This window comes from Salvelinus fontinalis, unplaced genomic scaffold (genome assembly GCF_029448725.1).
Source record: "Salvelinus fontinalis isolate EN_2023a unplaced genomic scaffold, ASM2944872v1 scaffold_0065, whole genome shotgun sequence".
In the NCBI taxonomy this organism is placed as follows: domain Eukaryota; kingdom Metazoa; phylum Chordata; class Actinopteri; order Salmoniformes; family Salmonidae; genus Salvelinus; species Salvelinus fontinalis.
This window is the reverse complement of record NW_026600274.1, coordinates 367,699-392,493: the sequence shown is the minus strand read 5'-3', so window position 1 is coordinate 392,493 and position 24,795 is coordinate 367,699. Positions and strand designations below refer to the sequence as shown.

At 44.1% G+C, this 24,795-nt stretch overlaps 1 protein-coding gene across 2 annotated transcripts; it reads right to left on the bottom strand.

Moving 5' to 3' along the window:
• Positions 1–368: 368 nt before the first annotated feature.
• On the bottom strand, positions 369–24,779 carry LOC129842785 (zinc finger protein 850-like). Of its 2 annotated transcripts, none has more exons than XM_055911437.1 (18): positions 24,432–24,779; positions 23,452–24,033; positions 23,033–23,096; positions 18,299–18,534; positions 17,096–17,489; positions 13,359–13,680; positions 10,103–10,192; positions 9,892–9,987; positions 9,594–9,723; positions 9,211–9,361; positions 8,418–8,914; positions 5,170–5,391; positions 4,509–4,674; positions 4,095–4,256; positions 3,844–4,017; positions 3,230–3,596; positions 2,746–2,817; positions 369–2,645 (listed from the first exon to the last, which is right to left on the bottom strand). In XM_055911437.1, exons 1-18 carry the CDS (start codon positions 24,438–24,440, stop codon positions 2,399–2,401), a joined length of 3,981 nt encoding a protein of 1,326 aa, XP_055767412.1. In that variant the 5' UTR covers positions 24,441–24,779; the 3' UTR covers positions 369–2,398. The 2 variants fall into 2 exon arrangements, with proteins under 2 accessions (XP_055767412.1, XP_055767414.1); XM_055911439.1 differs by having other exon boundaries at positions 4,095–4,241.
• Positions 24,780–24,795: the final 16 nt, after the last annotated feature.

Here is a 24,795-nt window from a genome sequence, read left to right as displayed (position 1 = left end):
CTAGTGACATGAATTAAAACATAATTTATTCGTAAATCTAGGGAAAGGAGCAGGTTTTTAAGGGTTATTTATTAAATCATGACATTGATTGTGCATAGACGTCAGTGAGTGGTGGTATTGCACGCGTTGGCTACAACGCACTGGGTTTATGATTGGCACCACCAGAACTTTGACAAATATGATAAAATGTGAAGGAATTTAACATAATTGCAGAATCTCTTCAGTCGGGTTCTCCAAACCTGACTGTCATTCAACGGAATGTTCGTGGTCAGTAGATGGGTCGGTTGTTTAGCAACTAGCAGTGAGGGCGCAACGTGGTGGAAAAATAGGCGTGGTTGGCTTATATTGTTGACAATATGTAAACTATATTTTTATTCTCCAAATGTTTATTGAAAACCAATACATTTGCACAATGAGCACTTATTCAAATAGCTCAAATATATCGTTACAGTTGTTGGTTAGCTAGCTAGTGAATTTTAGCCATATTAGCGTAGATGAGACATCAGTCACAACAAGACATGGTATCGAGAACAAGGTGAAACTATGGCAGCTTCTTATCACTGTTGCTTGCTATATGACGTTCAGAATCATAACTCATGGCCTTCTGCCCCATCCACTTGCACGCATCATTTTCGTGACTATAAAATTGTATTAGTCACATGCGCTGAATACAACAGGTGTAGACTTTACAGTGAAATGCTTACTTACGAGCCCCTAACCAACAATGCAGTTTAAAAAAATTAAAGACAACCCTTCTATACACTATATATACAAAAGTATGTGGACACCCTTTCAAATGAGTGGATTCGGCTATTTAAGTCACATCCTTTGCTGCTAGGTGTTTCAAATCGAGCACACAGCCATGCAATCTCCATAGACAAACTAGTAAAAAGGCCTTACTGATGAGCTCAGTGACTTTCAATGTGGCACCGTCATAGGATGCCACCTGTTCAACTAATTGTAAGTGCTGTTATTGTGAAGTGGAAACTTCTTGGAGCAAAGACGGCTCAGCCGCAAAGTGGTAGGCCACACAAAGTGGTAGGCCACACAAAGCGGTAGGCCACACAAAGCGGTAGGCCACACAAAGCGGTAGGCCACACAACGCGGTAGGCCACACAACGCGGTAGGCCACACAAAGCGGTAGGCCACACAAAGCGGTAGGCCACACAAGTGGTAGGCCACACAAAGCGGTAGGCCACACAAAGCGGTAGGCCACACAAAGCGGCAGGCCACACAAAGCGGTAGGCCACACAAGTGGTAGGCCACACAAGTGGTAGGCCACACAAGTGGTAGGCCACACAAAGCGGTAGGCCACACAAAGCGGTAGGCCACACAAAGCGGTAGGCCACACAAGCGGTAGGCCACACAAAGCGGTAGGCCACACAAAGTGGTAGGCCACACAAGCTCACAGAGCAGGACCGCAGAGTGCTGAAGTGTGTAAAAATCGCCTGTCCTCGGTTGCAACACTCACTACCGAGTTCCAAATCGCCTCTGGAAGCAACATCAGCACAATAAATGTTCGTCGGGAGATACACAAAATGGGTTTCCATAGCCGAGCAGCCACACACAGCCTAAGATCACCATGCTCAATACCAAGCGTCGGGCAGAGTGGTGTAAAGTTCGCCACCAATCTTAACGCTACAGCATACGACATTCTAGACGATTCTGTGCTTCCAACTTTGTGGCAACAGTTTGGGGAAGGCCTTTTCCTGTTTAAGCATGACAATGCCCTTGTGCACAAAGTGAGGTCCATACAGAAATGGTTTGTTCAGACCAGTGTGGAAGAACTTGACTGTCCTGCACAGAGCCCTGACCTCAACCCCATCGAACACCTTTGGGATGAATTGGAACGATGACTGCGAGCCAGGCCTAATCGCCCAACATCAGTACCCGACCTCACTAACGCACTTGTGGCTGAATGGAAGCAAGTCCCCGCAGCAATGTTCCAACATCTAGTGGAAAGCCTTCCCAGAAGAGGTGGAGGCTGTTATAGCAGCAAAGTTGGGACCGACTCCATATTAATGAGAATGATTTTGGAATGAGATGTTAGATGAGCAGGTGTCCACATACTTTTAGTCATGTAGTGTATGTTTTAGATCAAACTCAATTTCTCAACACTAATAATTTTCGTCCGACTTTGCTGCCCTCCTATGGTGGAATTTAGAACTACAGTCCATTCTATTGGTTCTTTGTCTACAGATCATCACCACAAAGACTAACTGCATCCCAAATGTCACCCTATTCCCTATGTAGTGCACTAGTTTTGACCAGGACCTGGTATTGAGGGAATAGAGTACCATTTTTGATGCAGAAAATCCTATGTGGACGGCTGGTCCTTGTTTTGGTCCATTGTATTCATTCGGTGTCTAGAGATGGTCAGCACAAAGAGGAATCTGTCCTAATGTGTAAGGCTAGTCGTCGTTTTCCTCCACCCTGCCAGCATCAACTCCTTCTCCTCTTCATCACTGATACTAACAGAATCCTCTTCACTCTTCACCCCTGCAGCCAGGTCTTGCCCTGTCCCAGTCCCAGGGTTTGGTACTGAGCTGTTGTGACTTTTCCTCTGATGGGCTCGGAGGTTCTGGGTTCGTACGTAGCTCTTCCCACACTCCTCACAGCTGTAGGGTCTCTCTCCAGTGTGGGTCCTGAATCAATCAAAACATAAATTCATGAATTAATCAGTGTATCACAAATGTATTTAATAAAGCCAGTTTAAACATCAGTTGTTGTCCCAAAGTGCTTTACCTGAAGTGAGTGACGAGGGCCGTAGCTTTGGAGAAGCTCCTCCAACAGATGGAACAGTCGTGTTTCTCCTCGCTGTAATAATAATAATAATAAATGCATTTTATGTGTAGACCACTTTTTATTACACGCAGAAATCACAAAGGTTACGTTTGCACAGGCAGCCTAATTCTGATCTTTTGCCCAATTATTTGACAAACGAGCTGGGCCCGTATTCACAACACCTCTCAGAGTAGGAGTACTGATCTAGGATCAGTTTAGCCTTTTAGATCATAATGAATAAGATTATATGGACAGGTCCTAGATCAGCACTTCTACTCTGAGAAGTTTTGTGGCCCAGATCTGATGTGCATCAGCAACAGCGGTAGAAATGCTTTTTAAAAAAAGCCCTCAAATATGTGTGTGACTAATACTACAAGATAGGCAGACTAAAAAGGAGCCAGCAAAGACTAAACAGTAGAACATCTAAACTTAACATAGAACCAACCTGTGTGTTCGCTCGTGTTCTCTCAGTCGCCCTATCTGGGTGTAGCTCCTCCCGCACACAGAGCAGGAGTAAGGTTTTTCTCCGGTGTGCGTCAGCAGGTGTCTCTTCATAGCTCCTGAGTGAGCGAACCTCTTCCCACAGTCGGGGCAAGGGTAAGGTTTTTCTCTCGTGTGCACTTTCTGGTGGTCTCGGAGGGCTGTTCTTTCACGGAACTGTTTCCCACACACGGAGCAAGGGTACGGCTTCTCTCCTGTGTGGATCTTCATGTGTTTATGTAGAGCTGATAGCTTCTTACAGTCTCTTCCACATTCTGGGCAGCAGTGGGACTTCCTGGCTTCGCTGTCGGATCTGTGTTCGGAATTCTCTTCTGTCAAGTCAGATTTACAGTATTTAGGTCAGTGTCCCAATTGACACCCTATTCCCTTGGTGGTTCACTAGAGCCCATAGGGCTTTGGTCAAAAGTAGGACACTGCAAAGGGAATAGGGTGCCATTTGGAACAAAGCGAATTCTACATGGGTCACAACGACTTATCAATGAAAAGGAATCAAAGAACATCATGTGGAATTCCATATTAGAACTGATCATTTAAGAGGCACTCAGTGGAGACAACAACCTGAGTGTCTCTTCTGGTGTCGCCGAAGGTTAGAGATGTTGGCAAAGTCTTTCCCACATCTAAAGCAGTGGTGAGACTTGGTCTTGGTGTTGTTGTGATTCTCCTGGTGTTGTTCAGGTTCTCCTGATGCGGAAGGACTCTCCTCGCTGTCAGAAGGACGGCTGACACTCTGTCCTGTGTTGATGAAACAGAATGGGGTTAGATAACGAATGAATCATTAAAATTCTAACTGTCAACATTCTATCACTTACTGATACGATGACGATCCCAACCAATTTCTTCTCCGTCTGAATTGATCAGACCACCAATTTCCTCTTCTTCCACATCATCACCATCTTCTTCTTCATCTTCAACTTGGTTCTCAAACTTTTCAGAAACTGACTTCGGACCCTGCAATGCTGTAGATCCAGGACCTGATGATTCAGCCAATACTTCAACAACCATCTAGTTCACTATGTAGGATTCAGCCTGTACATCAACAACCATCTGGTTCACTATGTAGGATTCAGCCTGTACATCAACAACCATCTAGTTCACTATGTAGGATTCAGCCTGTACATCACCAACCATCTAGTTCACTATGTAGGATTCAGCCTGTACATCAACCACCATCTAGTTCACTATGTAGGATTCAGCCTGTACATCACCAATAATCTTTTACTTACTGAGGTAATCCCAATTAACTTCTTCTCCTTCGGAATTGATCAAACCACCCACTTCCTCTTCCTCCTCCTCTTCGTTACTATGGATATATGAGGTAGATGTTTGACAGCAGCCTTCACCGTGGCCTTGGTCAGGACCAAGAGAGCGTTTATCTTTGACGACGGTTCCCTAAATGGCAGAGGAGTCAGACAGTATGTTGAGTTAAGAGACTGTGATACTCTGATGAAATACGTGTATTTTTAAGCAATAAGGCACGAGGCGGTGTGGTATATGGCCAATATACCACGGCTAAGGGCTGTTCTTACGCACAACGCAACGTGGAGTGCCTGGATACAGCCCTTAGCCGCGGTATACTGGCCATAGACCACAAACCTCCAAGCTGCCTTATTGCTATTATAAAACTGGTTACCAACGTAATTAGAGCAGAAAAATGTAATGTTTTGTCATACTCGTGGTATACGGTCTGATATACCACGGCTGTCAGCCAATCAGCATTCAGGGCTCAAACCACCCAGTTTATAAAATGCTTTATCCTCTGGCATTTCTTTGTACTTTTTAAACTGTACAAATGTTGTAGCCAAAAATCAATAAATGAATCCTGTCAGTGACGTCCTATTCCCCCATCTGGTTTGAATAGTTCACAGGTATAGTCTGATGATTTACCTGAGCGTCACCTCCAGCAGTCTGAAATCCTCCAGTAACAGCAGCAGACCCATTATCTCCAGTGTGGGACGACCTCAGGAGCCGACCCTTCTTCATGGTAGCAGACCTATTATCTCCAGTGTGGGACTGTCTGTGTTTCCTCAGGTTTGCTGTTGAGTTGAAGCTCTCCCCACAGACAGAGCACTGGTAAGGTCTCTCCCCGGTGTGCATCCTGCGATGGACCTGTCAAGTCAGAATTGAATTAAAACGCATATTAGACGGGTCACAACTCACCTCACATCATTAAAGGGATAGAAAGAATGTAGGGAAAAGGGAATGTGGAGATAACTAGTGAACTACGTCGGTTTACATAATCCGCCTCTACCATTCTATTGGCGAACGTTTAATCACTGGAGAACAAACTGGATGAGCTCCCTTCGAGACTATCATATCACCGGGACCTGAAGAACTGGAATATCGATGTTTGAGTCGTGGCTGAACAAAGATATGGATTATCAAGCTGGTTTTTCTATGCATCAGCAGGACAGAACGGCAGCGTCAGGTAAGCTCAAAGGGGGAGGTGTGTGTCTCTTAACAACAGCTGTTTGCTCGATCTCTAAAATTAAGGTTCTGCTCGCCCGAGTTAGAAAACCTCATGATAAGCTGTAGACCACACTATTTACCAAAATAGGGCCATAAACAAGAAAACGAAAATGCTCATCCACCTAGTGGCCGTTGATTTTAAATGCAGGGAAACTCAAATCTGTTTTACCTCATTTCTACCATCACCTTTACTCCACACACAGAAACGCATACAAATATCTCCCTTGCCCTCCATTTGGCAAATCTGACTAGAACTCTATCCTCCTGATTCCTGCTTACAAGCAAAAACTCAAACCGGAAGTACCAGTGATTCGCTCAATACGGAAGTGGTCCGATGAAGTGGATGCTAAGCTACAGGACTGTTTCTCTTCAGCACAGACTGGAATATGTTCCAGAATTGAGGAGTTTACCACATCAGTCACCGGCTTCATTAATACGCAGACGACACCATTCTATATACTTCTGGCCCTTCCTTGGACACTGTGCTAACTAACCTCCAAACGAGCTTCAATGCCAAATAACACGCCTTCCGTGGCCTCCAACTGCTCTTAAACGCTAGTAAAACCAAATGCATGCTTTCCAACCATTCGCTGCCCGCACCCGCCCGCCCGACTAGCATCACCGCCCTGGACGGTTCCGAACTAGAATATGTGGACAACTATAAATACCTAGGTGTCTGGCTAGACTGTAAACTCTCCTTCCAGACTCATATTAAACATCTCCAATCCAAAATGAAATCTAGAATCAACTTTCTATTTCGCAACAAAGCCTCCTTCACTCACACCGCCAAACTTACTCTAGTAAAACTGACTATCCTACCGATCCTCGACTTCGGCGATGTCATCTACAAAATAGCTTCCAACACTCTACTCGGCAAACTGGATGCAGTCTATCACAGTGCCATCCGTTTTGTTACCATATCACCTTATACCACCCACCACTGCGACCTGTATGCTCTAGTCGGCTGGCCCTCGCTACATACTCGTCGCCAGACCCACTGGCTCCAGGTCATCTATAGGTCTATGCTAGGTAAAGCTCCGCTTTATCTCAGTCCACTGGTCACGATTACAACACCCACCCGTAGCACACGTTCCAGCAGGTATATCTCACTGATCATCCCCAAAGCCAACACCTCATTTGGCCGCCTTTCCTTCCAGTTCTCTGCTGCCAGTGATTACAGGCAACATCTGCACTGAGCTAAAGGCTAGAGCTGTCGCTTTCAAGGAGCGTGACTCTAATCCGGAAGCTTATACGAAATTTTGTTACGCCCTCCGATGAACCCTCAAACAGGCAAAGCATCAATACAGGACTAAGATCGAATCCTCATACATTGGCTCTGACACACAACGGATGTGGCAGGGCTTGCAAACTATCACAGATTACAAAGGGAAGCACAGCCGAGAGCTACCCAATGACGCGAGCCTACCAGACAAGCTAAATGCTTTTTATGCTCACTTCAAGGCAAGCAACAGTGAACCTTGCATGAGAGCACCGGCTGTTCCGGACGACTCTGATCACACTCTCTGTAGCCGATGTGAGTAAGACCATTAAACAGGTTAATATTCACTATGCGCACAGGGCCAGACAGATTACCAGGATGCATACTCAGAGTATGCGCTGACCAGCTGGCAAGTGTCTTCACTTACATTTTCAATCTCTCCCTGAGCCAGTCTGTAATATATACATACGTATATATTATTATATATCCGGCGGCCCCTCAGGGGTGTGTGCTCAGTCCCCTCCTGTATTCCCTGTTCACCCATGACTGCTTGGCCGTGCACGACTCCAACGCCATCATTAAGTTTGCTGACAACATAACGGTGGTAGGCCTGATCACCGACGACAATGAGACAGCCTATAGGGAGGAGGTCAGAGACCTGGCAGTGTGGTGCCAGGACCACAACCTCTCCCTCAATGTCAGCATGACAAAGGCGCTGACAGTGGACTAAAGGAAACGGAAGGCTGAACACTCCCCCATTCACAATCTATGGAGCTGTAGTGGAGCAGGTTGAGAGCTTCAAGTTCCTCGGTGTCCACATCACTTAGGCTCTATCATGGTCCAAACACAGAACACGTGAAGACGACAACGCCTCTTCCCCCTCAGGAGGCTGAGAAGATTTGGAATGGGTCCTCAGATCCTCAAAAAGGTTTTACAGCTGCACCATCGAGAGTCTCCTGACTGGTTGCATCACTGCCTGGTATGGCGACTGCTTGGCATCTGACTGCAAGGCACTACAGAGGGTAGCGCGTACGGCCCAGTACATCACTGGGGCCAAGCTCCCAGCCATCCAGGACCTCTATACCAGGCAGAAAGCCTGCTCTATGTGCTAATGCACGGCAAGCGGTACCGATGCACCAGGAACCAACAGGACCTTGAACAGCTTCTACCCCCCCAAGACATAAGACTAATAAATAGTTTGTTAGTCTTTATTCCTAGTTACATGTACATATCTACCTCAATTAACTCGTAACCCTGCACATGGACTCGGTACTGGCCAAGTTATCGTTACTCATTGTGCTTATATAGCCAAGTTATCGTTACTCATTGTGTATCTAGTCTACACCTGTTGTCTACACCTGTTGTTTACAAAGCATGTGACAAATAAAATGAGATTTGAGTGATAAAAAAAAAATGTAGGGAAGTGTGGTAGTAATGGGTAAAGGACCTTGAGGGAGGACGCGTAGGAGAACCTCATCCCACAGACATCGCAAGATTGAGGTTTCTCTCCTGTATGTGTCCGCTGGTGGTCCTTCAGACGCTCAAATCGAGGGAAACTCCGTCCACACACGGAGCAGGAGTAAGGTTTCTCTCCGGTGTGTACCTTCTGGTGTTTTAACAGATTCCCTCGCTGGATGAACCTCTTCCCACAGACAGAGCAGTGGTAAGGTTTCTCCCCCGTGTGTGTCAGAAGGTGTCTCTGTAGAGTGATACCCCCTGTGGAGAAACCTCTACCGCACACGGAGCAGCGGAAGGGTTTCTCTCCACTGTGTGTGCGGAGATGTGCAACTAGCTTCGATGGTTTAGGGAACTCCTTTCCACACACCGAGCAGAGGTGAGGCTTCTTGGTTCTGCACCGTTTCTCCTGGATTTGTTGGTGTTGTTCAGGTTCTGCTGATGTCGAGGGAATCTCACCGCTAACAAAGACTGGGACAGGGCTTTTTCCTGTGTGGAGAAGTGCAGAGGTTAAACAATGGATCTGCGTCCCCAAATGACTCCCTATCCCCGACATAGAGCCCTATGGGCAAAAGTGTAGAGCAGGTTAAACAAATACTTAGCCGTTATGCTAACACTAGCTGAACGACTAACTAACACACACAGGCTGTGTCCCAAATGGCACCCTTTTCCCTAAAGGGCTCTGGTCAGAAGTAGTGCTATGTAGGGAATTGGGTGCCATTTTTGGGACGCATCCTTCAACAATGAAGAGCTCAATCAAAAATCGTCAACATTCTGCCTCTTACTAGAAAGAGAATCGTGACCAATTTCCTCTCCGTCGGAATTAATCAAACCACCAAGTTCCTCATCCTCTTCTCTCGCCTCCTTCCCCTTTTTCAGTCCCAGAATTTTACCAAGGGACTCTTTGGGTTTGGGGCTTGATCGGTCACCAGGGTCCTAGAATGGAAATTTAATTAAATATATATATATTTTTTAAAACAAGATAGGAATAACAAAGCTCTTGGCCCTAACTACCTATGAAGGTTCCCTAGATTACAGAATATTGACGTCTCCTCTTGAAACACTTGAAGCACTGTCAGTCATAATTTAAATGGAACCCTATTCCCTATTTCCTATTCCCAAGGCCCAGGCTATTGCGATTTGGGACGTAGCTATAATTGTCTCACACCTTGCTGCGGTTTCGCTCCACCTGTCCACCATCTTCTGTGTGAGTCTGCTGGTGTTCTCTCAGGAGACCAGGCCGTGAGAAGCTCTTCCCACACACAGAGCAGAGGAATGGTTTCTCTCCTGTGTGAGACCTGAATCAAATCAAACTTTATTTAACGTGTATTTAAAATCACAACGTTTAACAATGAAATTTAGGAGATCAAAAAAACAACAGAAGGCAATAAAAGAGATTAATAAAGGAACATCAAATAAAAAAGATTACAAAAATAGTGAAATCATTGATTCAAGTCCATACTAACCTCTGGTGATCCCTGAGTCCTGAGGGTGTGAAGAAGCTCTTCCCACACACAGAGCAGCGGTGAAGTCTCTCTGCTGTGTGCTTCAGCTGGTGGGCCCTAAGATAAGATCAAAATAGATTAAAAAATAATAATTTAAATAAAAAAACACTTCTGACTACTTGAAATGACCCTATAAACCTTAGAATTGATAAATAAAAAGCATAGTTTATACCTCAGGTTTCTCTGCTGGGTGTAGCTTCTCCCACACTCGGAGCAGCGGTACGGTCTCTCTCCCGTGTGCAGCAGTTGGTGTCTCTTCAGGCTGATCAATTATAAAGATAAGTTACAAGTTAGTTATATGTAGTTCAAGTTTTATTACACCCACATAGCAGCGAGTCAAAACGAACCAATGAACTCCATGAGCATGCAAATGGCATATGCCAAACTAAATACACATACATATATATATACATATATATATACTTAAAACTTCTTCGGGACAGGGGGCAGCATTTTCACTTTGGACGAATTGCGTGCCCAAACTGAATTTCCTCCTACTATGTCCCAGATGGTAATACATGCATATTATTATTACTATTGGATAGAAACCACTCTGAAGTTTCTAAAACTGTTTGAATTATGTCTGTAAGTATAACAAAACTCATATGGCAGACAAAAACCTGAGAAGAAATCCAAACAGGAAGTGAGAACTCGATTTTCAAAACAGTGCCAAATGATATCCCTTTTAGTTATGGATGAGCAAACACTTCCTAGGGCTTCCACTAGATGTCACCGTCTTTAGATTCTGGTTATATGATTCTACTATAAAGGAGGGGCTCATAGGAGCTATTTTACTGAGTGGTCTGCAGAAATTCTTGGTCTTATTGTGCGCGCTCACGAGAGAGAGTGCTCTCGTTCTAATGCTCTTTCTTCAGACAATGAAATTCTCCGGTTGGATCCTTATTGATGATTAATGTTAAAAACATCCTAAATATGGATTGCATACATCATTTGACTTGTTTCTACGACACGTAACGGAACTTTTTGAGTTTTTGTCTGAAGGGATTGCTCGTGTGTCATGAAAATGGATTACTGGGCGGAACATGCTAACAACAAGTGGCTAAATGATGGGCTTTATGGAACAAATCAGTCATTTATTGTCGAACTGGGAATCCTGGGAGTGCCTTCTGATTAAGTTATTCGAAGGTAAGTGAATATTTATAGTGTTTTTCTAGCTTCTGTTGACGCCAAAATTGCGGCTATTTCTTTGGCTAGATTGTGCTCTGAGCGCCGGTCTCAGATTATTCTTTTTCCGTAATTTTTTGGGGGAAATCTGACACAACGGTTGCATAGAGGATAAGTTTATCTTTAATTCTGTGAATAACACTTGCATCTTTTATCAATGTTTATTATGAGTATTTCTGCAAAATCACCGGATGTTTTGGAATCAAAACATTACTGCACGTAACGCGCCAATGTAAACTGAGATTTGTTTTATATATATATGCACATTATCGAACAAAACACACAATACATGTATAACATGATGTCCTATGACTGTCATCTGATGAAGATAATCAAAGGTTAGTGATTCATTGTAACTATATTTCTGCTTTTTCTAACTCCTATTGTTGGCTGAAAAAATGGCTGTGTGTGTTTGTGACTTGGCTCTGACCTAACATAATCATATGTTGTGCTTTCACTGTAAATCATTTTTGAAATCGGACACCATGGGTAGATTAATATGGCTGCAAGGCAAAGTGTTGAGTAGCCAGTGAAATCGTGCCCATTTCAAATGGCCTCCTACTCAAATCTTGCTCGTACAATATGAATATTATTATTATTTTTGGATAGAAAACACTTTCTAGTTTCTAAAAGAGTTGGAATTATTTCTCTGAGTGAAACAGAAGTCCTTCTGCAGCACTTTTCCTGACCAGGAAGTGAAATGTCAGAAATCGATGCTCTTTTCAACTTGATGCCTATACATGGTCTTAACACTTAGGAGTCTGCTGACACTCTATACGCCTTCCTATTGGTGTAAAGAGGATGTCAGAGAAGAATTTTTTTTGCTCCTCTTGGTCTGTGGTGGAAAAAAAACTATTTCTTTGACGTGACTGTCCACTTCCGGTACTCTGAAGGAAGTGGGATTGACTTCTGTTTTGCCTTGGTAACGAACGGCTAACGTCTCCGGCTCTAATTTTTTTTGATACATGTGACCATATCATCGTAATGTATGTTTTTTCAATATAATTTAATCAGATTATTGAAACTTTATTCGGGAGTTTTGCCGTGTTCCGTCCTCTGACTGTGTTTACGTTGGAGAAATTTATGCCACTCGGCTAGTGCCAATGCTAATTGAAGAGGGACATTTGCCATTCTGAATCGAAACAACGACTCATCTGGACAGAGGACACGTTCTTCAACATTCTGATGAAAGATCAGCAAAAGTAAGACCCATTTTATGATGTTATTTCATATATCTGTCGTGCATGTGAACTGGCCGTGGGCGCCCAATTATTTCTGTCTATTGTAGCTACGCTAATATAGCGATACATTTTGTTTGCGCTGTAAAACATTTAATAAATCGGAAATATTGTTTGGAATCACAAGATGCCTGTCTTTCAATTGCTGCAGACTATGTATTTTTCAGAAATGTTTTATGATGAGTAATTAGCTATTTGACGTTGGTGTCTGTAAATATTATGGCTGCTTTCGGTGCAATTTCGGATTGTAGCTGAAATGTAAACTATGGTTTATACATGAAATATGCTAATTTTTCTAACAAAACATATGCTATACAATAAATATGTTATCAGACTGTCATCTGATGAATTTGTTTCTTGGTTAGTGGCCATTTATATCTTTATTTGGTCGAATTTGTGATAGCACCTGATGGAGTAAGAAACTGATGGAGTTAGAAAAGTTGTGTCTTTTGCTAACGTGGTTAGCTAATAGATTTACATATTTTGTCTTCCCTGTAAAACATTTTAAAAATCGGACATGTTGGCTTGATTCACAAGATGTGCACCTTTCATCTGGTGTCTTGGACTTAATGAGTGAAAGTTAAATATAAAAAAAAAATAGATTTTGAATTTCGCGCCCTGCACTTTGAGCTGGATGTTGTCATAAGTGTACCGGTGTCGGGCTGCCCCCGTAAAAGGTTAACAAGATGTTTATCTTTCATTTGCTGTATTGGACTTGTTAATGTGTGAAAGTTAAATATTTCAAATAAAATATTTTTGAATTTCTCGCGCTGCCTTTTCAGTGGAATGGTGTGGGTGTTCCGCTAGCGGAACCCCTGAGCTAGAAAGGCGAAAAAGGACGGACCGGGGTTGTATTCACTAGGAACCAAAAGGATGCACACGGCCGTAACAGAGAAGGGATGACCTGTAGTCGTTCAATAAGAAACGCTTGTTTTCGCTTTCCTTTGCAAAACGTTTGTGCACTAATTAATACGACACTGGTCTACGCTGATAACAACAACACACCTGATCATCTGGGAGAAGGTGTTCCCGCAGTCGGGGCAGGAGTAAGGTTTCTCTCCGGTGTGAACAATCTGGTGGAGCGTCAGGCTCCCCTTCTGGGCGAAGCTCTTCCCACACACAGAGCAGGAGTAAGGCTTCTCTCCAGTGTGGATTCTCATATGGACTTGTAGCTTGTATGCAATGGGAAACTCCTTTCCACACACAGGGCAGGGGTGGGCTCTTCTGTGACAGCTGTGATGCTGTTTATGGTGTTGCTGTTTATGCTCTACGGCTGCAGGGAGACTCTCCTCAGTAGTCTCAGAGTGGTGGTTGTTAGAAATGTCTCCTGTGTGGATGAGGACAATAGTTTGGGTTAAATATACTAAACCATAACTAACTAACTTAACATGAGAGCTGAAGGTCAAAGGATAATGAGAAATAAAAATAAAAAGCTAGCATCTGCAGTTGCTACATCCATTTTTGGACTTAAAATAAAAAGGAACTCTATGGCCATATTTGACCTCAACATTGTTGTCCAGGACTGTAGATCAAAAGCTAGGTATTCTTTGTTGTATCCGGATTTTACCATCAGTGGCATATTTGGGGGTAACCACGTTTCTTTAAAAACTAGAACGAGCTTCAGAGAGGAGCGAGGTCCTCTCTGCTTGCCCCGCCCCCTCGAATGCAGGGGAAAATGTGTGTGTTCCTAGTTAAACAGCCTTGAGACTGTAATCCTGAAGATCAACTGGAGAAGACATCCTAAACCAGCGAAGAAGACAGATAACAGCAGAGTAAGTGTTGTGCGCCAGCTAATGTTTCTATATTGAAAGGACATAACATTATAGTGCTGTTGTGAATCGTTAGTTCTGCTATCGTTACTTAACTTAGAGATCTGCCTAGTTTCTTTACATCTAGAGCTAGCGCATTGACATAACCTAGCTGGTAACGTAGAGAAAAGTAGTAGCATTGACATAGCCTAGCTGGTAACGGAGAGAAAAGTGGTAGCATTGACATAGCCTAGCTATTAACGTAGAGAAAAGTGGTAGCATTGACATAGCCTAGCTATTAACGTAGAGAAAAGTGGTAGCATTGACATAGCCTAGCTGGTAACGTAGAGAAAAGTGGTAGCATTGACATAGCCTAGCTGGTAACGTAGAGAAAAGTATTGTAACACTGACTTGAAAATTGCCATATTTGGCTGCTGGGTGTGCTCCCACAATAATATCGAGGCTTCATCCAGGTTGATGAGGAATATCTATCTCCTGATGGTCAGTACTAGAGGGTTTATCCAGGTTGATGAGGAATATCTATCTCCTGATGGTCAGTACAGAGGCTATATCCAGGTTGATGAGGAATATCTATCTCCTGATGGTCACTACAGAGGCTTCATCCAGGTTGATGAGGAATATCTATCTCCTGATGGTCACTACAGAGGCTTCATCCAGGTTGATGAGGAATATATATCTCCTGATGGTCAGTACAGAGGCTTCATCCAGGTTGATGAGGAATATCTATCTCCTGATGGTCAGTACTAGAGGGTTTATCCAGGTTGATGAGGAATATCTATCTCCTGATGGTCACTACAGAGGGTTTATCCAGGTTGATGAGGAATATCTATCCAGGTTGATGAGGAATATATATCTCCTGATGGTCACTACAGAGGCTTCATCCAGGTTGATGAGGAATATCTATCTCCTGATGGTCACTACAGAGGGTTCATCCAGGTTGATGAGGAATATCTATCTCCTGATGGTCACTACAGAGGCTTCATCCAGGTTGATGAGGAATATATATCTCCTGATGGTCACTACAGAGGCTTCATCCAGGTTGATGAGGAATATCTATCTCCTGATGGTCAGTACAGAGGCTTCATTCAGGTTGATGAGGAATATCTATCTCCTGATGGTCAGTACAGAGGCTTCATCCAGGTTGATGAGGAATATCTATCGCCTGATGGTCACTACAGAGGCTTCATCCAGGTTGATGTTCCTCTGGATGAACTGTAATAAATTGCAATCTTTTTTCAAATGGTATCTGTGTTTAAAAACATATTAAATGTAATACTAAAGTAGAATGGGGTAAGACCAAGGGTTTATATCCACTCACTGCACCAGCTGTTGTTTACATAAATGCATAGGCCCCTCCCGCCCCGGGTTTTACCAGAGGCTACTGTTGCCTTGCCGATAGTGTATAACCCGCCAGCTGTATGTTCTTAACGTCGTCGTTCAGCCACGACTCGGTGAAACATAAGATAATACCGTTTTTAATGTCCCGTTGGTAGGATATACGTGCTTTCAGTTCGTCCCATTTATTTTCCAGCGATTGAACGTTAGCTAACAGAACAGAAGGCAAGGGCAAATTAACCACTCATCGCCTGATCCTCGCAAGGCACCCTGATCTTTTGCCTCAAAATCTCTGTTTCCTTCTCCAGTAAATCACAGGGATCGGGTCCTGGTCTGGTGTCTGCAGTATATCCCTCGAGTCCGACTCATTGAAGAAGAACTCCTGGTCCAATTTGAGGTGAATAATGCCAGTACTGATGTCCAGAAGCTCTTTTCAGTCACAAGAGACGGAAGCAGCAACATTATGTACAAAACAAGTTACGAACAACGCAAAAAAACAAACAAAATAGCATGATTGGTTGAGAGTCGATAATAAGGCAGCCCTACCCTCATTCTCCTGGTTCCAATACCAATAAATAAATAAAAATAAGGAGGGGACTTGGGCTTGTATCTTCCTGGTATCCAATAAGGAGGGGACTTGGGCTTGTATCTTCCTGATATCCAATAAGGAGGGGACTTGGGCTTGTATCTTCCTGATATCCAATAAGGAGGGGACTTGGGCTTGTATCTTCCTGGTATCCAATAAGGAGGGGACTTGAGCTTGTATCTTCCTGATATCCAATAAGGAGGGGACTTGGGCTTGTATCTTCCTGGTATCCAATAAGGAGGAGACTTGGGCTTGTATCTTCCTGGTATCCAATAAGGAGGAGACTTGGGCTTGTATCTTCCTGGTATCCAATAAGGAGGGGTCTTGGGCTTGTATCTTCCTGATATCCAATAAGGAGGGGTCTTGGGCTTGTATCTTCCTGATATCCAAAAAGGAGGGGTCTTGCAGTGGGTGGAGCATCTCAAATAAAACCAAGTTCTATTTTAGCGCTTGGCTACACAGACGCTAGTTCATGTACGCGAGTGGTGTGGGTGAAATGATTGAATGACATGTACTGTATGTGTGCATTTCTTTTTGCACCGCTCATGCACGCAACGTGGCCGGAGAGGTTTGTGTGTAACAACTTGCTGTGGAGTTGTGGAGCCAAGCTGTGGAACGTTCCTTTAATGATATAAACCCATTGATTCTTGTAGAATATAACTTATTAATATTTAATGAGTTTAGTTCAACTGTCGTACCCCATCAGAACTCAAAATTATTTTGCTCCAATGTTTGTGAACAATGAACATTTTTAGCAAACACTGGTTAAAACTATACATTTTGATATCATAGATTGTCAGTCCTTGCATTCATAGCTCAGTCTATGCATTTGAGAGTGGTTACATTTCTCCAGGCCTGTTCCTCAGTTTCTTTTACCAAAACAGAGGCGGGGTGCACGCTTTGTTATTGTTTTAATTAAGGACTCTAGCTTTAATGATTTATATTTTATAGGAGAAGCCCTCCTTACTTCGTTTTATTAGTAGTTGGTGTGTAACTAAACCGGTCTGACACAATCAGGCATGACTATGACATGTGACAGAACATGTACTCACCAAAAGCAGGATCCTCCTCCTCCTTCACTATGACCTTCAGTCCTGGTACACCAGCTTCAGCTTGACCCAGGCTCTCTCCAGCATGTGACAGCTGGAGTCCACCACTAGGGGGCAGCGTGACGGTCTCTTCCGCATGCACCTGCTTCCTGTGTCTCCTCAGACTGGAGGCAGTGAAGAAGTCCTTGTGACAGTAGGGGCAGCGGTAACCTTTTACCCCGGTGTGTGTCCTCTGGTGTGCCCTTAGGAACCCCGGCTGGGTGAAACTCTTCCTGCACTCGGAGCAGCTGTACGGTCTCTCCTCGGAAAAGCTCTGCTGGTGTCTCTTCAGGTCTCCCAGGGAGAGGAACCTTTTACCACAGTCGGGGCAGGGGTGTGGTCTCTCCTTGATGTGTACCTACACCCAGGACCACATTGGAAATACGTGTATTTAAAAGGAATATAGTTTATTAAAAAACGATCTGAGTTTTTGCTTTGGACAAAAAGTGCTCAATCTTGAAAACTTGACATGCACAAAATGGGGGGGGGTTGTAAATACCAAAATATATTGTTTGACTAAAGTGATCCTTTAGATCCTGGAATCTGTATTTGGTGAAACTGCCATGTCCATTCGGGATACTACAATAATAAAAAAGTTACTGAAAACAATGAACACTTTACTTTTCCCTCACACATCATTGCACGTGCGCTAGAACACCATATGTTTTTGTGCTGCTGGACCCTCAACAACATTAGCGCCTGGGTGAACAGCGGCACCGTTTCCCCCCTTTACGGATTTCAGCTTTAACGCTTTCACTGTCCTCTGGGATTTCAGCTTTAACGCTTTCACTGTCCTCTGGGATTTCAGCTTTAACACTTTCACTGTCCTCTGGGATTTCAGCTTTAACACTTTCACTGTCCTCTGGGATTTCAGCTTTAACGCTTTCACTGTCCTCTGGGATTTCAGCTTTAACGCTTTCACTGTCCTCTGGGATTTCAGCTTTAACACTTTCACTGTCCTCTGGGATTTCAGCTTTAACACTTTCACTGTCCTCTGGGATTTCTTTGTACTTTTAAAATAGTTTTAAACTGAAAAACAATTGAAATAAAGAAATCAAGGATATGTCCCAAATGGCCCTGTATTCTATATATAGAGCACTACTTTTTGACAAGAGCCCAATGGTAATAGGATCCCATTGGGGACGCACTCAAATCAACTCAACCTACCCTCTGGTGTGACTCCATGTACCCCCGGGCTGAGAAGCGTTGACCACAGTCTGGACAGGAGAAGGGCTTCTCTCCCCTGTGGGTGGTCAGGTGGACACGCAGCTTGTAGAAGGTATGGAACTGCTCTCCGCACTTCTGACAGGTGTGGCAAGTGTTGTTGTGGTTCTGCCGGTGTCGGACAGCTAGTCCTCCCGGTGGAGAGGAGACGGAGCTGGGAGGAGAAGCAGGACTGTTTCCTGTGGGAATGAGATAGGTTTATACTGAAATAGTTTGTGTCGGGGGGCAAGGGTCAGTCTTATGTCTGGAGTATTTATCCTTTATTATCCGGTGTCCTGTGTGAATTTAAGTATGCTCCCTCTAATTCTCTCTCTCTCCCTCTCCCTCCCCTCCCGGAGGACCTGAGCCCTAGGACCATGCCTCAGGACTACTTGGCCTGATGACTCCTTGCTGTCCCCAGTCCACCTGGCCGTGCTGCTGCACCAGTTTCAACTGTTCTGCCGGCGGCTATGGAACCCTGACCTGTTCACCGGACGTGCTACCTGTCCCGGACCTGCTGTTTTCGACTCTCTCTCTCTCTCTCTACTGCACCTGCTATCTTTAACTCTGAATGCTCAGCTATGAAAAGCCAATTGATATTTACTCCTGAGGTGCTGACCTGTTGCACCCTCTACAACCAGTGATTATTATTATTATTTGACCCTGCTGGTCATCTATGAACGTTTGAACATCTTGGCCATGTTCTGTTATAAACTCCACCCGGCACAGCCAGAAGACGACTGGCCACCCCTCATAGGAAAAACAATGTTGTTTTGTTTGTGTTTCTCAGTGTCAGGGATCTCAAGATCACAGTCCAGTTACTGGGTCTCTCCTCAAAACTATAAGCTGCTACAATCTCAGTTATAAAAACCCGGAAAACTGCAACGGGCCTGACAAGGCCCAGAATCTCATACCTCACTTGACGACAGCTTACTTTAAAAACTTTCCCATATTGCATTCTTCAACTGGTTTCAAATGTACAATGTAAACTCTGGCAAGTGAAATGTTTGTATTACGTGGTCTTTTTTAATCTGACTGCTATTTGATTCCTCTCTAGGTTTCTTCCTAGGTTCCTGCCTTTCTAGGGAGTATTTCCTAGCCACCGTGATTCTACATCTGCGTTGCTTTCTGTTTGGGGTTTTAGGCTGGGTTTCTATATAGCACTTAAACATCAGCTGATGTAAAAAGGGCTTTATAAATACATTTGATTGATTGATTGGTTAGACCAGAACCATGTGTTTAGACAGCTGGGCGATTAAGGCTTCGGCATTATGATGCATTTACATGACACTTCAACATTCTATGGGGCCATGTTAGCACCCCATTAGCATAACATGGGAAACATTTAAATAATTCTATGTCACTCCATGTCTAGAATTAGAACAATATTACAATTTCAAAGTTGGTCCAACACTCTAAATATGTCTCTGGGTTAGACCAGTGGCCACCAGACCTGGGTTCAAAACCTATCTGAAATCTTTCAGATACTGTTAGCGTTTGCTCTAGCTTGCCAGGAGTACCAGATGGGCGGGGTTTGTGGTTTTTGCGGCTACTCTTATTGGTTCCATTGCGCAAGACAAGCCCAATTAATCCCAGATAAAGTATTTGGAATGACTTCAAATACACTAAACAAAAATATAAAACACAACATGTAAAGTGTTGGTCCCATGTTTCACGAGCTGAAATAAAAGATCCCAGAAATTTCCCATAAAAAGCTTATTTCTCTAACATTTTGTGCACAAATTTGTTTACATCCTGTTAGTGAGCATTTCTCCTTTGCCAAGATAATCAATCCACCTGACAGGTGTGGCATATCAAGAAGCTGATTAAACAGCATGATCATTACACAGGTGCACCTTGTGCTGGGGACAAAAGGCCACTCAAATGTGCAGTTTTGTCACACAACACAATGTCACAGATATCTCAAGTTTTGAAGGAGTGTGAAATTGGCATGCTGACTGCAGGAATGTCCACCATATCTGTTGCCAGAGAATTTAATGTAAAATCTTTGAGAATTTGGCAGTACGTCCAACCGGCCTTACAACTGCAGACCACGTGTAACCACGCCAGCCCAGGACCTCCACATCCGGCTTCTTCACCAGCAACCCGGACAGCTGATGAAACTGTGGGTTTTGCACAACCAAAGAATTTCTGCATAAACTGTCAGAAAACGTCTCAGGGCAGCTCATTTGCGTGCTCGTTGTCCTCACCGGGGTCTTGACCCGACTGCTGTTCAGCATAGAAACCGACTTCACTGGGTAAATGCTCAACTTCCATGGCCACAGAGTTCCTCTGTCCAGTGTCTGTGTTCTTTTGCCCATCTTAATATTGTATTTTTATTGGCCAGTCTGAGATAAGGCTTTTTCTTTGTAACTCTGCCTGGAAGGCCAGCATCCCGGAGTCGCCTCTTCACTGTTGACGTTGAGACTGGTGTTTTGCGGGTACTATTTAATGAAGCTGCGAGTTGAGGACTTGTGAGGCGTCTATTTCTCCAAACTAGACGCTCTAATGTACTTGTCCTCTTGCTCAGTTGTGCACCGGGGCCCCCCACTCCTCTTTATTTTTTTTTATTTTTTTATTTCACCTTTATTTAACCAGGTAGGCTAGTTGAGAACAAGTTCTCATTTGCAACTGCGACCTGGCCAAGATAAAGCATAGCAGTGTGAACAGACAACAACACAGAGTTACACATGGAGTAAACAATAAACAAGTCAATAACATGGTAGAAAAAAGAGAATCTATATACAATGTGTGCAAAAGGCATGAGGTAGGCAATAAATCGAATAATTACAATTTAGCAGATTAACCCTGGAGTGATAAATCATCAGATGATCATGTGCAAGAAGAGATACTGGTGTGCAAAAGAGCAGAAAAGTAAATAAATAAAAGCAGTATGGGGGTGAGGTAGGTAAATTGGGTGGGTAGTTTACAGATGGACTATGTACAGCTGCAGTGATCGGTTAGCTGCTCGGATAGCAGATTTTTAAAGTTGGTGAGGGAGATAAAAGTCTCCAACTTCAGAGATTTTTGCAATTCGTTCCAGTCGCAGGCAGCAGAGAACCTGAAGGAAAGGCGTCCAAATGAGGTTTTGGCTTTAGGGATGATCAGTGAGATACACCTGCTGGAGCGCGTGCTACGGGTAGGTGTAGCCATCGTGACCAGTGAACTGAGATAAGGCGGCACTTTACCTAGCATAGCCTTGTAGATGACCTGGAGCCAGTGGGTCTGACGACGAACATGTAGCGAGGGCCAGCCGACTAGGGCATACAGGTCGCAGTGGTGGGTCGTATAAGGTGCTTTAGTAACAAAACGGATGGCACTGTGATTAACTGCATCCAGTTTGCCGAGTAGAGTATTGGAAGCTATTTTGTAGATGACATCGCCGAAGTCGAGGATCGGTAGGATAGTCAGTTTTACTAGGGTAAGTTTGGCGGCGTGAGTGAAGGAGGCTTTGTTGCGGAATCGAAAGCCGACTCTAGATTTGATTTTGGATTGGAGATGTTTGATATGAGTCTGGAAGGAGAGTTTGCAGTCTAGCCAGACACCTAGGTACTTATAGATGTCCACATATTCTAGGTCGGAACCGCCCAGGGTCGTGATGCTAGTCGGGCGTGCGGGTGCAGGCAGCGAACGGTTGAAAAGCATGCATTTGGTTTGACTAGTGTTTAAGAGCAGTTGGAGGCCACGGAAGGAGTGTTGTATGGCATTGAAGCTCGTTTGGAGGTTAGATAGCACAGTGTCCAAGGAAGGGCCGGAAGTATACAGAATGGTGTCGTCTGCGTAGAGGTTTCTATTCTGGTTAGAGACAATTTGCGCTGTCCAGTTGGCTGGATGTCCTTTGGGTGGTGGACAATTCTTGATACACACAGGAAACTGTTAAGTGTCAAAAACGCAGCAGCGTTGCAGTTCTTGACACAAACCGGTGCGTCTGACACCTACTACCACACCCTGTTCAAAGGCACAAATCTTTTGTCTTTCCCATTCACCCTCTGAATGGCACACATACACAATCCATGTCTCTAATGTCTCAAGGCTTAAAAATCCTTCTTTAACCTGTCTCCTCCCCTTCATCTACACTGATTGAAGTGGATTTAACAGGTGACATCAATAAGGGATCATAGATTTCACCTGGATTCACCTGGGCAGTCTATGTTTATTTAAAAAAAAAATATTTAACCTTTATTTAACTAGGCAAGTCAGTGAAAAACTAATTATTATTTACAATGACAGCCTACCAAAAGGCAAAATGCCTCCTGCGGGGACGGGGATTAAAATATATATAAAAAATATGTATTTATATGTCATGGAAAGAGCTGGTGTTCTTAATGTTTTGGTCCTCAAAGGGCCAGCAACTCATTTGAACATGATTTGCAATTGAAGATGTGTGTTCGTTTGTTTGTTTGCATAGTAGCAACATGTCATAGTAGCAACATGTCATAGTGGCAACATGTCATAGTGGCAACATGTCATAGTGGCAACATGTCATAGTGGCAACATGTCATAGTGGCAACATGTCATAGTGGCAACATGTCATAGTGGCAACATGTCATAGTGGCAACATGTCATAGTGGCAACATGTCATAGTGGCAACATGTCATAGTAGCAACATGTCATAGTAGCAACATGTCATAGTAGCAACATGTCATAGTAGCAACATGTCATAGTAGCAACATGTCTTCCTAAACCCCCCATCAGTACCTTGAGCCAGACGGACCTCCTGTTGTTCTGGCAGCACATCCACTACAGCCTGAAGTTTAGAATTCTAAAATGAAGCAACAATGAAAAGTTAAAGACGGTTAAAACATACCTGTTGAAAAGTTATTGTACAGCTAGTTGTCTAGGGTCGCGTCTCAAATAGCACTCTCTTCCCTATGTTGTGCACTACTTTTTTACCAGGCACCAGGACCAATCCCTATTCCCTAAATAGTACACTACCTTTGTCCAGGGCCCATAGGACTGAGTAACTGATTATAGCCAGCTCCTGTCAAAAGTAGTGCACTATATAGAGATGGCCCCTGGTGCCTGGTCAAAAGTAGTACACTTTATAAGGAGTAGGGTGCCAATTGAGACACAGTCCTAATTCCTCCAATTGAGACACAGCCCTAGATCTCCCCCACCTTGTTACTAGTATCGTCCTGTTGGACAAGCAGCTCCTGTTGGTGAGGCAGCACATCTCCAGCAGCTCTTAGTCTAGTCGACCCCTCAGCGTGACCCCTTCCGTGTCTCAACAAGGCTCCTGATTGGTAGAAGCTCTTCCCACAGTCAGGTGCAAGGCAGCGGTAGGGCTTCTCCCCAGTGTGGCTCCGCTGGTGTATCCTAAAGGAGGACTGCTGAGAGAAGCTCTTCCCACACACGGTGCAGTGGAACGGCTTCTCTCCCGTGTGGGTCTTCATGTGTCGGTCCCGGGACTGTTTTGTAATGAAGAGTCGTCCACACACAGAGCAGGGGAAAGACTTCTTAGTGGATGATGTTGTGTTGTAGAGGTTGTTCTGTTGTACTACAGAGACATCAGACTCACACCACACTCCTCTCTCTTCCGCTGAAACCTTTGAGGCCAGTGTTTCACAACGATGGAGATAATCGTGGTTTTCCAACACCATCTTCTGCTGGCTCAACAGTGAGCTCTGGTCACCATGGTTACAGTCAGCTCCAGCGTTGTGGCGAAGAGGAGACAGGCTGGCCGCTTGGTCGACAGACTCCTGCAGCAGAGAACAGCACAGGCTAGGCTACATCCGTACAGGTAAACAATTGAAACAAATTCAGCACTTGGTTCAGTCTACTCCGCTGGACCCTGAGTTTGGAACATCGCTACACTGCTGTGCTGTATTGTCTCCTGCCGGAAGCTAAAGTAAACATTCCTAAAAATCAAGAAGTTGTTACTGCTTTCTTTCACATTGCGAAACAACACAGTTAACGCCAGACACATGAAAGGGTGACTATATGATTAGCTAAAAGCTACAATGTTATTACACCAACAATTCAACTGAAAGCAGATACTAGTAGGCATCGGCGACAAGCCAGCAAGCTTAGCTACATGAAATCTTTACACTCATATCTTGAAAGAAAGCGGTTCCTCCTCCCACAAGATTCCTCTCACCTCATCCATGCTGTGTTGTTAAGATGGTCCACCAGGCAGGAATATCATAGGATCACTGAGATGACACACGGACCATCAGCAGGTCGGGAAAGTTGTCATGTCACACAGGACAGGGCCATGGCTAACAGTAGCTAAACCTGTTAACCTGTTAGGCTTACGATGTTGCCCAGTACATAATAGTACGGTGTTCTCCAAAAGTTGCTGTTCAACGAAGTCCTGTGGCCGATGAACGTAAGACAAAAGCGAAGTTCATAGCTGAATAGTTGTATTAGCAAATGCAAAAATGGGAAGATAAGAAGCTACCATCGGCTAACTATAAACTTGCTAGCTTAACAGTAAAAAGACCGAAGTAAAAGATACTAGC